General features: G+C 34.4%; 2 protein-coding genes across 2 annotated transcripts; one reads left to right on the forward strand and one right to left on the reverse strand.

The window, feature by feature from the left end:
* Nucleotides 1–7041: 7041 nt before the first annotated feature.
* On the forward strand, nucleotides 7042–8908 carry LOC133878143 (cytochrome P450 86A1). Its single transcript, XM_062316652.1, has one exon. The coding sequence runs from the start codon at nucleotides 7080–7082 to the stop codon at nucleotides 8616–8618; it is 1539 nt and encodes a 512-aa protein (XP_062172636.1). The 5' UTR covers nucleotides 7042–7079; the 3' UTR covers nucleotides 8619–8908.
* Nucleotides 8909–14750: 5842 nt separating this feature from the next.
* LOC133877063 (sodium-dependent phosphate transport protein 1, chloroplastic) lies at nucleotides 14751–20085 on the reverse strand. Its single transcript, XM_062315298.1, has 10 exons — nucleotides 19620–20085; nucleotides 19268–19375; nucleotides 18715–18870; nucleotides 18276–18491; nucleotides 17754–17963; nucleotides 16782–16919; nucleotides 16437–16538; nucleotides 16180–16245; nucleotides 15958–16042; nucleotides 14751–15222 (listed from the first exon to the last, which is right to left on the reverse strand). The coding sequence occupies exons 1-10, from the start codon at nucleotides 20019–20021 to the stop codon at nucleotides 15125–15127; spliced, it is 1581 nt and encodes a 526-aa protein (XP_062171282.1). The 5' UTR covers nucleotides 20022–20085; the 3' UTR covers nucleotides 14751–15124.
* Between the last annotated feature and the right edge of the window lie 400 nt (nucleotides 20086–20485).

A 20485-nucleotide genomic window follows, 5' to 3' on the forward strand; every position in this document is an offset into this window, starting at 1 on the left:
ACTAATCCTTAGAACTTTTTGTATTTTTTTTTAAACAATTACTAATCAAAAAGTTGGTTGGGGAGTAGTTATCACCCCCGCATTGTAGAACAATTGGATAAAAATGTAGTTTCTAACATTACTCTTCTATATATAATTTAATTAAAAAAAAAATTGAAAATCATGGGGCTATGACTCTATGAGCCCACTTTGGTATATACGTAATTCTATCCCTGAGTACGAATGTACAACTAGAATCTGCTATTTGGCTCATTTTTTATCACCCCTCTGGACCAGCTTTAAATTTGGGTCATCCTCTAATGCACGGGCATATAGCCGATTGGAGTTATTTTTTTATAACCGCAATTAATTTAGGCGGTTATTCATTTTGAAATAACTTCAACTACTAGGTCGGTTTAATGGTTAACTATAATCGACAGTTATGAAGTTGTTAAAGGCCGATTATTAACCGATAACCGATAACCGCTTTTTATAAATTGTTGATTTGTAATAACGCGAATACATTTCATGTCATTTCATTATAAGCGAGAACGCAAGGGCAGCTCCAAAAAAACAAAAGGAAAATAAAGAAGATGAGCATGGGGCGGGGGCGGGGATGGGGTTTTTTTGACCCCGCCCCGCAGGGGTGCAGGTTCCCCAAAGAGAACCCGCGCCCTGTGAAAAATTCCCTGCACCCGTGCGGGGCGAGGGGAAAAGGGGCGGGGATTAATGGGGCAGGGATCCACGGGTATGCAGGGATCCCCGCGGTTTTTTTTTTTTTTTTTTTTGTAGCCATCAGATGAAATTGCAGGGCTATCCATCATCATACATGTTGAAAATATGCATCCTCCAAATCTTCTTAGGGGTTGATGACTCATCCAATTCTGACCCATCATGGAACCCGTCCCTGCTCTGCTTCATTTTCAGTGTAAACGCTAGGTGACTCAGGTCTGGGTCACCCAACTTCACATCCCCTAGCTGACAATAACACAATGGGAATGGCACTTTAGTCATGAAAAACACAAAAGTGGAAGAAGAAGAAGAAGAGGAAGCAGCAAGAAAGAAACAAGGTAGGTGAGAGCAGGCACAAAACAGGATAAGCAAACAAAATGTTATTCAAAGTAGTTTCCAAGAAAACTTCTAACACGAAAGGGGGTTAGAAAACAAAATCTTTGGTTATCTCTTCCCAAAGAAGAAATGGGAAGAACTGAAGAAGAACGAAATCGTGAAGAAGTCTCTGGAAGATGAAGAAAAGAAAAGAAAAATGAAGGGGGGGAGGAGGGTACGGCGCAGGAGAAGTGTTTAGGGATTTAGGGTTAGACATTTTAATTTTATATATATATATATATATATATATATATATATATATATATATATATATATATTTTATGCGGGACGGGTTCCGGGCAGGGTGGGGATCCGAGAAAAAAAAAACATTAAAACCCGCGCCCCACCCCGCCCCGCACGAGTTGGTTAAAATCTAACCCACACCCGTTAAAAAACCACTAAAACCCGCATTTTTAGGGGTGGGTTGGGGCGGAGAATGCGGATTTTTGCTTACCCCTACTGAGTGGTTTATAACTTACACAAATGATATTTAATTGTATACCTTTTTTTGTAAACATACTCATATTTGGTGTGAGATCTATCCCATATGTATGGATTCTACACCAAATATGAGAATGTGTACAAAGTCTGTACAAAAAATTGTGTACAAATAACACATTTCTATAACTTAATATATTATCACTGCATGGACTGCAACTAGGCTGATTTTTCAATGGACCATACATTACACTCACATGCAAGTCACAACAAAGCCTTCTTTCTCAATGAGCTCATAAGGTCCACAAATTAAATAAAAAGATTGCAAAGAAAATCAAACAAACAACAACATTACAAATTCAAAATCATTCTGAAACCAATTTCTTCTATAAGGCTTCCATAAAAAAAACATTACAAATCAAAAACAGAAAAAAAAAAAAAAAAAAAAAAAAAATCAGAAATGCACCAATGAAGTCGCTGACACTTTCCCAATGGTCCCACCCTTGTGATTGGGAACTAGGCAAAACTTGAGAATTTTCTTATGCATTATCTAATCACAATATATGATATGAGTGGTATGTAACACACATGTAATTTAAAATTTTGTAACAATGTATATGTATAGGTAGTATGTCAAACCCTTTCCGTGTATAATTTCACGCACTCTCTTTGTACAATAACACGACATGGCACTTTGAACCTAGATTCCAATACATTAACAAATTGTTTAAAGCCCTCAATCTCCTCATGCCCGTATCAACTTGGTTGTGACTAATTTTTCTACCTTTAAGCAAAGAGCAAAGGAATCAACCCACCAAAACAAGTTAATTTCATTGTTTATAATTAAATAAATTTCCTAAAAATAACCAGCAAACTCCAGCACAACAATCTTGAAGCAGAGCAACAATGGATTATATACTAGATAACTGCAAGCCAAATACATCAAATGCATCACCAGGAGGTCCAAGACACCATCACAATTCACAACCCAAAACCAAACAAATCAGGCAATATCAATTAATTAACAAAGTTAATCTTCCATTATCTAATCACACAAGACACTAATTCAGAGTCTCACTAGTTACCACCACTACTCAAGCTTTATCTGACCCAACAAAGAAGGACAATGAATGAAGCTCAATATATAGAGGTGGCCGGCCTTGGTGATAATCCGTACCAGAACCCTTTCTTTTAATTTAAAACGTATTTTGGAACCAATTCGATCGCACTACATGTGTTCGAATATAAATATAAAGGATTAAATCTACTATTTTCTCTATCAATTTCAAATAAGTGGTAATTTAATATAGATTACATTTGGCATTGTGATTTCGTAGATCAAAAGTGCGATTTTAAACCGAATCGCTGAAAAATGTATCGTTTGAAAGTGTATTTTTAAAACATTGCGATTTGAAAACGTAGAAATATCTACATGTTAAAATTACAAACAAAATGAATAAACTGCGATTTTACCAAACGCTTAACTGCATTTTTAAAATTTGTATTTTCAAATCGCAATTTCTAAATCACATGTTTTAAAATCGCAACCCCAAAATAAACTCATAACAGAAGTTATGAGTTTTTCAAACAGTAGCTTCACAATTTATCTCTCATTTCAGTTAAATATTCTACATTCAGGTCTCACATATTGAATAGAAGTTTGATTTTACAAGTGAGAGAAATTGTTAAAATATTAATTTAAATGATTAAGCTAAGTACTCCACTTTTTTTATTAACTTAAACTTGTGGAATAATTTGATTTTATATATATATGAAAATGAATTTCAAAAAAAAAAAAAAAAACTGCTATTGAAAGGAAAGCCATCAGCCTTGATATATAGTTGATAGGGTCGGCGCCATGTGGCGTGAATTGGCAATACTCGTACAGACTATGGTTGTGGTGGTTGCATGTAGACGCGCGTAGCTGTAAATTATATGGACATGGATGAAAAGAAAAATAAAATAATAGGTGAAAAATAAATTTGGACATATATATGGACTAATGGACATGAAAGTATATATGTATTCTGCTTTCCATTTGGTCTTTAACTTCGATGTAAACCCTTTTGGTAATTTCATTTTTGCATTGCAAAGATCTGATCGAATTGAAATTCTCTGTTATTTAAGCTGTTCAAATTTTGGATAGTGTAAGAAAGAGGGTACAGGGCTCATGACTTACGTGCCATTAGAAAATTTGAAGTGTCTAACATATTTTAAGTATAATCTTAATCACTTGTATATGATTTTTTGAGCATCCTTCATTTAAATGAGTTTTACTTGAAGTTTGTATTATTTTGCATCAGAATCAGGCACTATGTTTGATCGCCATAGGTTCGGGTCATGGAATAGGCGACGTATAAGATAGAGTGAGCTATTATGGACGTTGAATTTGAAAGCGCTCGATAGTATGTTATGATAATAAGTATTCCTCATGGTTTAAGTACATTAATCCTAACCACGTGTGTGTGTGTGTGTATATATGTAAGCTTTTATACAGTACTCTCCGATTGCAATCCAGTTTTATGAGTGAGATGCAGTCTAATAAGAAAGGGATCTTTCTCAAAGTACTATTAAACTAAAAATGATAAGGCCAGGGTTGGTGTGGGTTACCCTAAGAAAGGAGAAAGAAAGAATATTTGCTCGTGATTGCTTGATCACTACAACGTTAATTTCCTCCTCTCAGAACTACTCACAGAAAAGAGAGTCAATATTTGTGCTTCGCCTCATGAGGTCCCCAATTGTCTTTCTTTTTTCCCGGTTTTGAAATATACCCAATTTCTCGTTTTGGGTATACCCTCTCTAACTAATATATCTTCCCTCGATCTCTAGATCTCAAACAAGCAAGAAAGCCAAGAAAAAAAAGAAAAGAAAAAGATAGCTTGGAAAGCTGAGGTAGGTCAAAAGTATACTTGCTGCTCCTCCGTTGCCGTTACACATACGCTAAAGAAAGTCTCTCGTAAAAACTAATGCCCTATTACCGTGAATTTGAAGGCAAATAAAAATAAATGCAGTTAATATATATTTCTAAGTTTTACAAATAAGATTCTAGCTCTCATTCTCAAAGCATTCAATTTCATTTGTCCTTGCTAACCAGGATAGGCTTAATAGATTTTGAGTCGGAGACAAACTTTGGTGAAATCATTTTTATATTTAAATAATTTTAATTTTAAATCATTCTTCTTGTTTTTTGCTCTTTATGTTTTTCCTAAACGACTTGCAAAATTCATCATTGTTAGGAGACATTTAATTTCAACATGTGCTATATTATGTGTTGAGCTACATATAATTCTTTTTATGTAGAATTTAGTAATTTAGTTTGGGCAAAATGAAATTTATTTTATTCTAAAAATTATTTTTATGAGAGTACTTATTCAAATGTTAGTTTTAAGTACAGGTGAAATTATGAATTTAGTAACTCGTTTAGGGGTTCAATTAATGTAACTTTCAATTTTTCTTTCTTTACATCGTTAATATCTTGGAACTTAATTCTTTATATTTATTTTTTTACCATAATTGAAGCTTTAATTAAAGAGCATTAACTAACTTTTTTTGTCATAATATCATTTTTTGAACAAAAATTTCCTACAAAGCAATTTGTAAGAAATTTTATACAACTCACATATAAGAGTGATATATATCCTTTAAACATGTGAGAAACACATGTTTTTTTATTAATGCTATTAAAAACGTATGTGAGAAGCACATACTATTAAAACAACATGTGCTTCTCACATGTCAAGAGACACATGTCAATTTTATATGCGGTTTGTATGAAATTTCCTACAAATTAGTTTGCAGGAAATTTCTGTCCTTTTTTTCTTTCTTTTTTTTTAATCATAATTGGGTAAAGAGCATTGACTAATTTTTTGTTATAAGTGGGGAATTAATATTTTTTTTATATATATAAAATGAAACTTAATTATACCATCGTTATTTGAGGCCTTAATTCATTGAGAGCTTTAAGCAAATGTCTAATTCGCCTAGGCATTCAATCGGCTCCGTTGCTAACTTAGGTTTCATTTAGTACACAGAATAGGTATTCCATTAGAAAAATGAATAATGATTATTGGAATGAAGAATGGTGAAATGGAATAATTATTCAAATTTCTCAGTTATGTGGCAACACATATATCACAATTGGAATTAAACTAAAAGTACTAAAAAACCCACATAATTTTTTATTTTTCTAAAAAATTCAAATTTAAAAAAAATAAAAAATTTAAAGAGATTAGATATATGGATGGTCGGCCACCCACAACAAACCCCAAAAATGGTTGCACTACCCCCAGAGTACCTCGTGATAGACCCGCAAGGCCATTCGGGGGTGGTACGGCCACCCTCGATGTAGATCAGAAGTGGTTGCAACCACCACGATGAAGCTTGGGGGTGGCCGCAACCACCCCCAGAGGGATTTAAGGGTGTCGTGGCCACCCCCGATCTGTATCAGGGGTGGTCTTGGCCACCCCCAATAACACTAGGGGTGGCTGTACCACCCCTGGAAGGTCTCGCGGGTCCACCACGAGGCACTCCAGGGGTGGTGCGACCACCCTCGAAGTTTGTTGTGGATGGCCGGTTATTCATTGAGGTGGTCAACCACCTACATATCTAACATCTTTAATTTTTTAATTTTTTTAATTTTGTAAGTTTAGTTCGAAAAAATTATAAAAAAATATGATTATTTTTTTGAAAAAGCTATTCCTAGGACTATGTATTTATCAAATAAAAAAATAATTATTTTAAAAAAATAGTCATTTCAATCCACAAACAAACTCCGCAAATCAATCGAGGTCTTAATAATCAAAGATCGCTCCGGTCAGCATTCCCGGTAATCTAACTCTTTCTTGCATGTACCCCGAGTCTGACCATGCGCCATTAAGAGATAGGCAAATATATACACGACATTTTCCATTTAAAAAAAAAAAAAAAATCATAGATAGCTAACCTAATACATGAACGTGTCGGCTTTCTTCATGAAAAGACAAATATTTTTTTTTATTTCAGACACAACACGTACGTACCTTTTGCAATCTAAACCATGGAGTTAAACTGGCCGGACTATACAGGGTAGCTCGATCTACGAACACCTAAACTGGAAACAACTTGAATATTTTAAGAAAGTTTCATCGATCTTTAAGCTAATGACCGCAAGTAATTAAGTAACTTCATCTAATTAATAATTAATTAGATGACTAAAACAACATAGAACCGAATAACAAATAGATCTGCGTGCTTAAAGTATTTCGGTTTTTACTATAAGTTTTTTAACAAATAATGGATGAAATAATTAAGCAAAAAATTTTGCTTAGTAATTTAATTAATTAATGACTTACTTAACAATCATACATTTTTTTAACTAAAGATGCATGGTTTTCGTGTACATACATACTCTCGTGCACAGTGTTTTAGATATATATATCAACTCAACAGCGAATTCAAACCGGCGGACCAAAATTCCCAACAACTCTTCCTAAAACTTCCTCCTTATGTTTAGTATATATATATATGGCATGTGGGGCAATCTCTTTGTCAAAAACCAGTCTAAGCTGAGCTCTACCATGGAAACCCTAACTATTCTCTTCGCCATAGCAGCTGCTACATCAGTCTATCTCTTCTGGTTTTATCTCCTAGCCCGAAAGCTCACCGGCCCCAAGGTATGGCCAGTCGTTGGGAGCCTCCCGTCTCTCTTTATGAACCGGTCGAGATTCCACGACTGGATGGCTAATAACCTTCGCGCCGCCGGTGGTTCAGCCACCTACCAAACTTGCACCATCCCCTTTCCTTTCTTCGCTCGCAAGCAAGGGTTTTTCACCGTCACTTGTCACCCAAAGAACATCGAGCACATCCTCCGAACCCGGTTCGATAACTACCCAAAAGGCCCAGACTGGCAAGCCGCTTTCCACGACCTGTTGGGGCAAGGGATCTTCAACAGCGACGGCGAGACGTGGCTCATACAACGTAAAACGGCGGCGTTGGAGTTCACCACCCGGACGCTAAGGCAAGCCATGGCTCGGTGGGTGAACCGGACCATCAAGAACCGCCTCTGGTGCATTTTGGAGAAAGCAGCTAAAGACAACGTGTCAGTGGACTTGCAGGACTTGTTGCTACGCTTGACGTTCGATAATATATGCGGTCTCACATTCGGTAAAGACCCGGAAACGCTCTCTCTGGACCTATCCGATAACCCGTTTGCCATGGCCTTTGACACCGCCACCGAATCCACTCTCCAACGCCTTCTCTACCCAGGTTTTCTTTGGAGATTGGGAAAGATATTCAGTATCGGAGCGGAGAGGAGATTGAAAGAAAGCCTTCAAGTCGTCGAAAACTACATGAACGATGCCATCACGGCGCGCAAGGAATCTCCGTCAGATGATTTACTCTCTCGCTTCATGAACAAACATGACGTCGACGGCAAACCCTTCTCAATGTCCGTCCTCCAACGCATCGCTCTAAACTTCGTCCTCGCCGGCCGCGACACGTCGTCGGTGGCGCTGAGCTGGTTCTTTTGGCTCGTCATGCACTACCCGGAGGTCGAAGACAAGATCGTCAAGGAGATTTCAACAGTCCTGAACGACACACGTGGCGCAGACCACCGGAAATGGGTCCAAGAGCCGTTGGTGTTCGACGAGGCCGATCGGTTGGTCTACCTGAAAGCCGCACTTGCCGAAACGCTGCGTTTGTTCCCGTCCGTGCCGGAGGACTTCAAGTACGTCGTCTCGGACGATGTTTTGCCGGACGGCACATTCGTACCGGCCGGTTCGACGGTGACGTATTCGATATATTCGGTTGGGCGGATGAAGAGTATATGGGGCGAGGACTGCATGGAGTTCAAACCGGACCGGTGGCTCTCAGCCGATGGAGACCGGTTCGAAACTCCCAAAGATGGGTACAAGTTCGTGGCCTTCAATGCTGGACCGAGGACTTGTTTGGGGAAGGACCTGGCTTACCTGCAAATGAAATCTGTGGCTTCGGCTGTGCTTTTGAGGTACCGGTTATCGCCGGATCCCAATCACCGGGTGGAGCAGAAGATGTCTCTCACGCTGTTCATGAAGAATGGGCTCCACGTGTACTTGCATCCACGTCAGCTCTCTGGTTGAAAAAGGAGGGAGCTAGGGGGCAACATGTTCATTCAGTTGGTTATTTTGTGAGGGCATAGTTGTCAACGTGGCAGTTGAAGGGAAAGGGTGTAAAAGTCATTCAATTTGTTGTTTTGCTATGACGTGTTACTTTCCATTAATTGTTTGTTGGGTTGGGTGAGTTGAATTCGTCTAATTAAGTTGGTAGATTAATGTCTTTGTGACGTTCATGTATATTCCATGTCAATAGATATGGGTTTTCTTTCGTATATGTTTATCAATAAAATATAAAACAAAGTTATTTTCTTTAATCCCTACGAGTGATGTTATGATACTTGCAGCATTTACTTTAAATTATTTTATAATATTAATTTATTATTATGATTGACTCCTTCATTAAGTGATTTAGGCAGTCGCCTAAGGTCAGCTCTATAATTAGAGCAATTTGTGCAATAGCATTACATAATGTGGTCCTTATAATAACGTCAATTTCAACGATTTAAGAAAATGAGATTGTAACACTTTAATCCCAAACTTAAAGAAAATTAAGTAGCTTTCCAGCAATAATGGCTTAGCTATTGAAAAAGTACAACTTTTTATTTATCTATTAAATTTTTTTATATTATCTTCAACAGATTCTTCATTATACTCTCTACTTGCATTAAAATATTATTTTATGTACGAAAAAGTGCGAAAGAAATAGAGAGAGACAGAAAGAGAAAGAAGGAAATGTAGAGAGAAATTAATAAAGAAACTTTTTGTAATGTGAATAATGAATAAACATAATAGCTAACTTATTATTCATATTAGAAGGAAAAAATATATTTTACATATTTTGTTGAAAATGAAAAATTAACTATTATAAATTATTTATTTATCTTGTTGAAAATGCTTTTACGGGCATTAGCTCTTTACTCGATAAGATTAAACTTTTTTAGTTTTTCTAAAATAAAACTTTAAATTAATTAATTTTTTAAATAGTAGCGTAAATATATTTATTATTTTTCTTGTGACATTACAATCACGGTCTGTAAAATATGTCTTGGTGCAATGTTTGATTAAAAAAAAAAAAAGAAAAAAAAGCTCTTCGTTATTATGCGAAACTCAAATAAGTGAGAAGTTTGTTTTTTTTTTTTTTTTTTTTTTTTTAAAGATTCCGTCAAAGAAAGGGGCTCCATTCATCAAAGGCTGGTGGCACGGAAAAGTGGGCCAATTTTTACTTTTATGAAACAACAAAAGATCTTTGAAATGGAAAATGTTTGGTTGGACACTCTTATCCTACTCTTATCCCACATTTGTCTACGTGAACTAATAATGTTGTTAAAAAAATAGGGTCCTACTATACTCTCTCTACCATCTCTCATATTATTGGTTCAAACACACAAGGGTGGGATAAGAGTGGAATGAAAGTATACAACCAAACATTTCTCCTTTTAAATATTCCTCTGCAGTTGAGGCCAGTCATTGTACGGAGACTGATGGTAAAGTGGACCCAGAAATTCCTGTAAAGGCTGTAAATGCCAAGGTAAAAAGCTGCTCAAGAACATGCTTGAAGAACAAAAAAAGTTAAACTTTATTTATTAAAGTCAAATTCGTATAATTTTAATTTTTATTATTTTTATAATATTACTTTTAATTTTTGTATTTGTGAAGTATTCAAAAATATAAAAACGAATTAAATATATCTTGAATATATATATATATGTAATTGTGAGTTTTTATATAAATACATGTGTATTTGTATGTATATGAGTAGGTTTATGTGTATGAATATACATGTGTGTTAGAGTACTAACGACAACTTCCTTAAAACTCATTACCTTTTTTAAATGTAGAAAAAATTCTTAAAAAATCACTTGAAACAGATTACCTTATTGTTTCCTAAACTAAATGAAACATTAAGGGAACCAAAAGTTGTTCCTTAAATCTAAAGAAGCAAAAGTGTTTTTCTTAATATTATTTTAGAATAAAAAAAACTTTCACTTTCCTTTATCTTTTATTTGAAACAATATTTAAATGATTTATCTTTCCCTTATTGTTTAACTTAAATTATATTAAAATGGTACAGAGAAATAATAAGGAAAGCTATTGTACAGTTTATTTGAACAGGGGAGCAAAAAGTAGTTTGATTCCTCAAATTTAAAGAAAATCTAAAAGAAGTTGTTAGTGTTCTTAATTTAGAGAACAACAAATAAATCTGTTTCAACGGTTTTTTTAGAAGTTTTCTCTACATTTAAGGAAGAGAATGAGTTTTAAAAAAGTTGTTAGTGCACTTAGAGTAGATAATTGCAGCACTGCACCACAAGGGGGAAGAGAAATGTGAATGCCTAATGTGCTGTTTGGTTGCTGAGAAAGCGCTGGAAAAAGAGAGAAAAATTGGAGAAAAAGACTAAAGCTTGACGTTAAGTCAACATTAAGAGATTCTTTTGTGAGATGAGTGATGTGTCAACATTTTAGTGGAATGACCACCCCCTTCGTTTTCTTTTCTTCTTTTTGATATATATATATTTGGTTTTTAATATTTTTTGACATTTTTTTATTATAAGTGACATGTGTTACCGTATGATTAGTGTTGTTGTACCACGTTAACGGATTCTATCAAATTTTCTAACGGCATGGACTTATTTGTGGTTTTTTTTTTTTGCTTACCATAGATTGTGTTTAATAAAATTTTAAACCCCACAGACTATTTGTCAAAACTCCAAACTACAATGACCAATTTTACATTTATCAAAAAGATAAAATAAAATTATATTTTTGCGCCATGGGCGATGGGTGATAATTTATATCGAACTGTCTTGAATTGTATTAAAATATGTGGTATTTATAGAGGAATTTAATAATGGTAAACAATGAAAAGTAGACAAACTAAAGTAATAAAAAAGAGCCATGATTGTTGTAATTAAACACTCAAAAACACTTTTACATTTATATCACATAAAAATACTTTTTTCAAAAAAAAAATAAAAAAACTTCATAAAAAACATTAACAAACAGAGCCAATGTCCACCGGATACAACCAAATTGATACTTTATCCCCTTACAATTGTGCAATGGTGATCACAAATTCAGGAGAGCATATATACTAGGAAGCAAAAAATATAAGGATGAAAGAAACAGAGCTATAGCCGCCCAAGAAAAAAATTTGTTGTTTTGCTATGACGTGTTACTTTTCATTAATTGTTTGTTGGGTTGGGTGAGTTGAATTCGTCTAATTAAGTTGGTAGATTAATGTCTATGTGACGTTCATATATATTCCATATATGTCAGTAGATATGGGCTTTCTTTCGTATATGTTTATCAATAAAATATAAAACAAAGTTATTTTCTTTAAACCTCTACGAGTGATGTTATGATACTTGCAGCTTTTACTTTAAATTCTTTTATAATATTAATTTATTATTATGATCGGCTCTTTCATTAAGGGATTGAGGCGGTCACCTAAGATTAGCTCTATAATTAGAGCAATTTGTACGGTAGAATTATATAATGTGGTCCTTATAATAACGTCAATGTCAACGATTTAAGAAGATGAGATTGTAACACATTAATCTTAAACTAAAAAAAAAAAATAAGTAGCTTTCATGCAATAATGGCCTACTTATTGAAAAAAGTACAACTTTTTATTTTATCTTTTTTTTTTTTTTTTTTATATTATCTTCAACAAATTCTTCATTATACTCTCTATTTGCATTAAAATATTATTTTATGTAGGAAAAAATTGTAAAAGAAATAGGGAGAGACAGAAAGAGAAAGAAGGAAAAAAAATATTTTACAATTTATCTTGTTGAAAATGCTTTTATGGGCATTAGCGCTTTACTCGATAAGATTAAACTTTCTTAGTTTTTCTAAAATAAAACTTTAAATTAATTAATTTTTTAAATAGTAGCGTAAATATATTTATTATTTTTCTTGTGACATTACAATCACGGTTTGTAAAATGTCTTGGTGCAATGTTTGATTAAAAAAAAAAAAAAAAAGCTCTTCGATATTATACGAAACTCAAATAAGTGGGAAGTTTGTTTTGTTTTGCTTTGTTTTTTTTTTTTTTTTTTTTTTAAAAAGATTCCGTCAAAGAAAGGTGCTCCATTCATCAAAGGCTGGTGGCACGGAAAAGTGGGCCGATTTTTACTTTTGGCCCCGTTTGAAATCCCCTTTCCCTTTCCCTTTCCTTTGGAATTTTTTTTAATGATTGAAAAATAGGATTAGTGTGATATAAAGTTGAAATAATTTATATGAAAAAGTGAAAAAAAATTTGTATTGTAGTGAGTTTTTTATTTAAAAAAGTAATAAAAAAAGTGTTGATGTAATATAAAAAGTAAAAAAAGTAAGAATGTTTTGAAATTGATATTTTTTAGGAGAAGTGAAGGGAAGGGGAGGGGAGGGGAGGGGAGGGGAAGGAGGATTTCAAACTGGCCAAATTATGAAACAACAAAAGATCTTTGAAATATTCCTATGCAGTTGAGGCCAGTCATTGTACGGAGACTGATGGTAAAGTGGACCCAGAAATTCCTGTAAAGGCTGTAAATGCCAAGGTAAAAAGCTGCTCAAGAACATGCTTGAAGAACAAAAAAAGTTAAACTTTATTTATTAAAGTCAAATTCGTATAATTTTAATTTTTATTATTTTTATAATATTACTTTTAATTTTTGTATTTGTGAAGTATTCAAAAATATAAAAACGAATTAAATATATCTTGAATATATATGTAATTGTGAGTTTTTATATAAATACATGTGTATTTGTATGTATATGAGTAGGTTTATGTGTATGTATATACATGTGTGTTAGAATACTAACGACAACTTTCTTAAAACTCATTACCTTTTCTAAATGTAAAAAAATTCTTAAAAAATCACTTGAAACAGATTACCTTATTGTTTCCTAAACTAAATGAAATATTAAGGAAACCAAAAATTGTTCCTTAAATCTAAGGAAGCAAAAGTGTTTTTCTTAATATTATTTTAGAATAAAAAAAACATTCACTTTTCTTTATCTTTTATTTGAAACAATATTTAAATGATTTATCTTTCCCTTATTGTTTAACTTAAATTATATTAAAATGGTACAGAGAAATAATAAGGAAAGCTATTGTACAATTTATTTGAATAGGGGAGCAAAAAGTAGTTTGATTCTTCAAATTTAAAGAAAATCTAAAGAAAGTTGTTGTTAGTGTTCTTAATTTAGAGAACAACAAAGAAATCTGTTTTAAAGGTTATTTTAAGAGTTTTCTCTACATTTAAGAAAGAAAATGAGTTTTAAAAAAGTTGTTAGTGCACTTAGCGTAGATAATTGCAGCACTGCACCACACGGGGGAAGAGAAATGTGAATGCCTAATGTTCTGTTTGGTTGCTGAGAAAGCGCGGGTAAAAGAGTGAAAAATTGGAGAAAAAGACTAAAGCTCGACGTTAAGTCAACATTAAGAGATTCTTTTGTGAGATGACTAGATGAGTGATGTGTCAACATTTTAGTGGAATGACCACCCCCTTCGTTTTCTTTTCTTCTTTTTGATATATATATATATATATTTGGTTATTAATATTTTTTGACATTTTTTTATTATAAGTGACATGTGTTACCGTATGATTAGTGTTGTTGTACCACATTAACGGATTCTATCAAATTTTCTAACGGCATGGACTTATTTGTGGTTTTTTTTTTTTTGCTTACCATAGATTGTGTTTAATAACTTTTTAAACCCTACAGACTATTTGTCAAAACTCCAAACTACAATGACCAATTTTACATTTATCAAAAAAATAAAATAAAATTATATTTTTGCGCCATGGGCGATGGGTGATAATTTATATTGAACTGTCTTGAATTGTATTAAAATATGTGGTATTTATAGAGGAATTTAATAATGGTAAACAATGAAAAGTAGACAAACTAAAGTAATAAAAAAGAGCATGATTGTTGTAATTAAACACTTAAAAACACTTTTACATTTAAATCACATAAAAACACTTTTTTCAAACCAAAAAGAAAAAAAAAAAACTTAATAAAAAGCATTAACATACAGAGCCAATGTCCACCATATACAACCAAATTGATACTTTATCCCCTTACAATTGTGCAATGGTGATCACAAATTCAGTATAGCATATATACTAGGAAGAAAAAATATAAGGATGAAAGAAACAGAGCTATAGCTGCCCAAGAAAAGATTGGTGAAACAGTATTATTGAAATTATGTGTGCAACATAATCACAAAATTGGTGTGTGTTTAATTTTGAATACAACATTTACAGGGGGTTATTTTATGTGTGTATCCTTTCTCTGTTCAGATAGATGGCATCGAAGTGTTCAGGAGATGGGGCATTCACTCTGCTAAACTCAAGCTCCATGCCCCATGCATGTGGAAAAGAATTCTGCAGATCTTCAAGCATAAGAATACCATTAAAATGATCTTGCTCTCCTCAAATTTGATCTCTCTTTTCCCTCTTTCCAACATTCCTTACAGTTGAACTCTTCTATATTATTAGCTCAGGCTTGAAGTGCCGCATATGAAGGATCAAATATCTTAGTTAATCCAATATCTTCTCCCCAGTTGAGAAAAGGTTCCAAACTACAGTGCCAAACAAGTAAAGCCCAACAGCGACCTTGAAAACATCGTCCCATGAACCTGAGAATTGTCATTGTGGAGAGGGGAGACATGTAAAAGAATCAGTTTATTGTCTCAAATAACAAACACGAGGGCAGTGACTCAGTGAGAATAAGACCAGGAGCACAAAGGCCACAAGAGTAGCAGGTGGGAGACAGGTAAAGGGTAGGAGTTTGGTAACCGCCTAAAGAACATCAGCAGTGTAGAGCTGTCCTCATTGGGAAATTGAATAAGAGCAACGTTTAGAATGGTATTATCATTTTTCACACCCCTCGGGAGTCTTCACCAACTAAACTTAGCTAAATTCTGGAAGAGATACACCTAGAGGATGTTATTGTTAAATCACTATTTATTTCAAAAAGGTTAAGCTAAAGAAATGATAAATTTAATCATTTAATTAATACTTAAACATTCATACTCACGTGTGGAACCATCCTACACGTGGAATATGAGAGTAAACTGTGGAGTCAAAGTTTAAACTCAGAATCTCTGCTCTAATTTTATGTTAAATTACCACTTATCCTAAAAGGTTAAACTAATAGAAAATGATTAATTTAATGATTTGATTAATATTCTAATACTCCTCTTTATGTACATGGTGTAGATATATATACATTAGAACCGTGAGTCAGTTCTACGTCAGGTTATAAGTCAACATATATGGTATCAGAGTTCTTTTTTTTCTTTTTTGGGGTGTACCAAGAACCAATATTGGCTTCAAAGTTACTAAAAAAATTGCAAGAGAGAAGTTCTAACCATGTTGCAAGATGTAGCCTGTTGCTGCTGTTCCGAAAACACCTGCCAGTACCCCAGCAGTATTGGATAGACCAAGCAAAACACCCTGAGGAAATAATGGAAAATGAAAAATAAAACCCACCAACTTTTTCCCTAGTGTTCACAGTATTAGACGCCTCCATTAAAATTCCATGAATGAAAGCACATGTAAACAAAATCTAGGACTATAGAACTAATACTCACAGAATATCGAGGGGCAATATCTTGGTGGTTTGAATATAGACCAGACTGTGAGAATGCATCAGTACCCTATTGAAGAAAGATGTTAATTTTGGTTAGGATGATCCTATAGCTATTAGATGTGAAGCTAAAGAGAACACAAAAAACAAGTACATAATAAATGTAGTAAATTATTGGAAATAATAGTGAAGTTCAAAATTGGAATTTCAAACTATAGGAATTTAAGTCCTTTCTGTTTAAACGTGTTGCAAGAAGCAAACCTGGCTGCACGCCATGCAAAAAACAGCCATTTGTGGAGAATTCACATGGCTCAACTGAGTTAGGAAGAATGCAGGACCAAGAAATCCAATTGTTTGCATGATCTGCAGGGAAGATTTAAAAAATACTTTATTAGGAGTACAGAAAAGTGAACCAAGAAAATTTACTAACGGTTACAGCAAAGCAAAGTGGGAAGATGACTTAAACTGGCAAATTATTTGAAATCTGTAGTAAGTAAACCAGTTCTTTTCTATTTTTAAATCTCAATAGAATGTCATTCCCATAGTAAACTGAATTGCAAAGTATTAATGTAAATTGTAACATAAGAAACGAAAAATGATTGCTACCTTGCGAACCGTTGTCACAGATAAACCTCTGCTAACAAGTGTATCTGCAATCCACCCTCCAAGATTTGCAGAAAATGCCATTGTAAGCCAAGGCAAAACACAAAAAAGCCCGGATTCTGTAAGATCAAACTTCAGGACCTAGGAAGTTATCAGAGGAAATGTATTTACTCTGTCAGTATGATGAATGCAAGCAGCAGCATCTCTTCTCTAAGATGCCCATGAGATTATTCAGTTTTGCAAAATTTGCAGCCCAAAGAGCCATCAGAATTTAACAGTGTTGTTCCAGGTTTCAACATATCACAAAACAAAAAAAATGGTAATTAAGTAGGAATCCAGCTTTAAGCATTTATGTTGTCACACCAAAAGATGGTAAAGCTGAACACTAGAATATTCCAAACAAAAAAGTATGGTTTTACTGTTTCAGAATTTTCTGTATCACACATTAACATATGAGAAAATCATAACTCCAGAAGATATAAAGCATGTTTAAGGCAATCAATGATGTATGAAAGATACTCCTTATAATAAGGAAAATTATCCAAATTAGCAAGGTTTTTGTTCTGCAACATTTTTCCATCTTTTCTTCCATCATTCACAAGGGTACCAGCGCACATGACTTGCCCAACACCAGAGGGCAAGGGCACATGAACCAATCCAACAAGTTCCCCCTCCCCCTTTATTAATATAACTTGTGCCTTGCCTTTTTCTTTCTTTCAATCACAACAGCACCATTAACATTTCCCATGAGCCCTCACAACTTTCCTATTTACCTCTACCCGAAGCCACAATATTTACGGATTGTCTGATTGAATTGTCCATGTATGCAGGTAACAGCAAATTAGTAATGTTTATTGAAGTTTTGTATACATCCAGCAATAAAAACAAAAAGCTAATGATTGCACCAAAACTTTTAATTCCAAAAAAATTGTTGGAGATGATTCATAAAGTAAACTAGTAAGTATAAAGACTTACTTGGTTATAGTACGTTGGCATCCATGTTAGAAGAATAAATGTACCCCAATTGTGACAGAAGTGACAGACTATTAGGGCCCATACAGGTGCTTTTGACAAAATTAGTTTCCAAGGTATGGTTTTAACAGGTTCGTTGGAAACACTGTTGCTAAGGATCAGCTTTTTTTCTTCGGGCCGCAGTTCAGGATCCTCAAGAGGAGAACTATGTGCCTACAACAACAATTCCCAGAAGAAGAGAACAGGTGACATAATTACATCTGAGATTTCAATTCTCAAAGATATTTAAAAAACTAAAACTAAAAATTGAACTGGTGATCCAAAAAGTTTCAAATATTAGGAACAAATTACAACTAATGAAACTTTGTAATGGTAAAATCTCTCCAAAACTAAAAATTGAACTTGTGATCCAAAAAGTTTCAAATATTAGGAACAGATTACAACTAATGAAACTTTGTAATGGTAAAATCTCTCCAAAAGCGACATGTTAATCTGCAATGCTTCCATAAATGCTGCAAACATTACCTTACTTAGCCACACAGCAACCCAAACTGTCCCTAGAGAACCAAAGGAGTAGAAGACTGATGGCCATCCATATTGATGGATTAAAAATGGAGAAAAGGCCAGGCCAGTGACTGATCCAAGGTACATCCCACTGTACACCAATGCTAATGATCTGCTTCTCTCTGCTACAGGAATCCATTTAGACAAAATATTATTCATGGCAGGCATAGCAACACCCTGAAAGAGAACCAAATTACTGAGCCATGTTTGAAGAGAAAGATTATCGTTAAATATAAATCAAATCTCTAATGGCATAATGTAGGAACATATTAAATTAGTCAAGACAAGTGTTAAAACATAGTACATTAGTCATCACCTCATGGGATAAAAGCATATGACAACATTTTCTTTCCTAAAAACAAAATTGGGGATTTTACAAGATAGATAGAATAGCACCAACCTCACCGATCCCCATGAAAGCACGAACAACAAGCAGGAAAGGCAACCCAATTTTAGCAGCAATGGGAGTGAGAATCGTAGCGATTGACCACCAAACTACACCAAATCCCAGGACAGCCTTTCCACCTACTGTGTCTGCCCATATGCCACCAGCAACCTTCACTCAAAATTACGAAGTTAAAACGAGGCCATTTATCCCAAAAGGTTAAGTTGATGCAAAATATTTAACTAAAATTGATGTTTATATAGGTTCGAATTCAAAACCTCTGCACTAAAATCACGTTAAATCACCGATTATCCTAAAAACTTAAGTCGATAGAAATGATGATCGAAATTAATGATTTAATTAATACTTTATCATCTTCCATCCACATGCATCACAGGTAATAAATCTTTCCTTCCATGAACAAAGAAAGTTTAACGCATGGGATTAATATATAACCATATTACTATAGCAGGATGGTTCTGTGCCAAAATTCCAAACAATTGGGCTTTAATATTGAAGTCACAGATAGAGTAATGGACTCGATTAAGACAAGGCTGCGTTAACATACCTGAGTAAGGAGGTAGCCCCAGAAAAAAGAAGACTGTATCAAACCAACTGTCGTCGGGTTCCAATTGTACTCTGCTGACATTGGGAGTATGGCAATGCTCATATTTACCTGTCAAACATAATCTGTTCAACCTTCTTTAACGGCTACTTTAACCGTATAACGATTGTAATTAACAGAAATAACCGAAAAAAACATTGTAACTCCTATTATTATTACTTCTCATAATCATAACTAATATTCATGATTCAACCATGACAATTTTCTAAGCTTCATTTCGAACATAACGCGCGCGCGCGCTCACACACACAAGAAAACAAATGAGAGGGGAAAACGAGAAACAAAAGCTACTTACTCTATCCATATTGCAGAGTAGGAACGCCGAGAAACACAAAACGACAATGACCCATCGTTTTGGAAATTGTTCTTGCAAGGAAACTGAGCTCTCCAACTTTTCCTCCTCCCCCTGCACGACACCGTCCAGAGCCTCCTCAAACTTCACGGAATCCGGAACCGAGTCGGATATACCGCAAGTATCCGATTTGACATCTGCCCACACTTTCCCGGAGCTTCTTCGTGCCGAGACCCGAAAGACAGAGTAACGTTGTTCTTGGGAGGAGGAGAACCGGACCCGAATCAGGAAAGGAAACGGGCACCTGGTTTTAGAATCGGAACCGGGATTTTTCTTTCGAAGCGAAATATCGGGTGGGGCTTTGGGCGTGAGGGATAGAGAGTAGAGAAGAGCTCTGGCGCTCATGGCGTTAGAAAGTGAACAGTTCGTTACAGAGAAACAGTGAAGAAGAGAGAAAATTTTTAAAAGGGTGAGCAAACGTTTTGGGAGAGAAGTGTGGGGGATATTTTTACGGGCATTGGTTCTGGTTTTGACACGTGGAGGTTGCATGGAGGGGATTGGGCTCAGAAGGGTAAAGGGAATGGGTTTGATAAAGGTTCGCGGAAATTAACAGAAAACAGACTCCGTTAAGATAGTACACATTTTTTTTAAAAATTTTTTTAATAATGCTACGTTTCATACCATTTATGAAACAATGTCATTGGCCGACCCTCTGTGTATGTTTTTTCAGGGACTTTATACTTTTTGTTTTTAAGTAATTAATATTATAAATCACTTAAAATACGTCAAGTCAGTTAGTGTGACATTAATGTGATAAATATGTGTAAAGAGTAGCATTATTCTTCAATATTAGAGTAATAATAGAACTC

This window comes from Alnus glutinosa, chromosome 9 (assembly GCF_958979055.1).
Source record: "Alnus glutinosa chromosome 9, dhAlnGlut1.1, whole genome shotgun sequence".
Taxonomy (NCBI): Eukaryota; Viridiplantae; Streptophyta; class Magnoliopsida; order Fagales; family Betulaceae; genus Alnus; species Alnus glutinosa.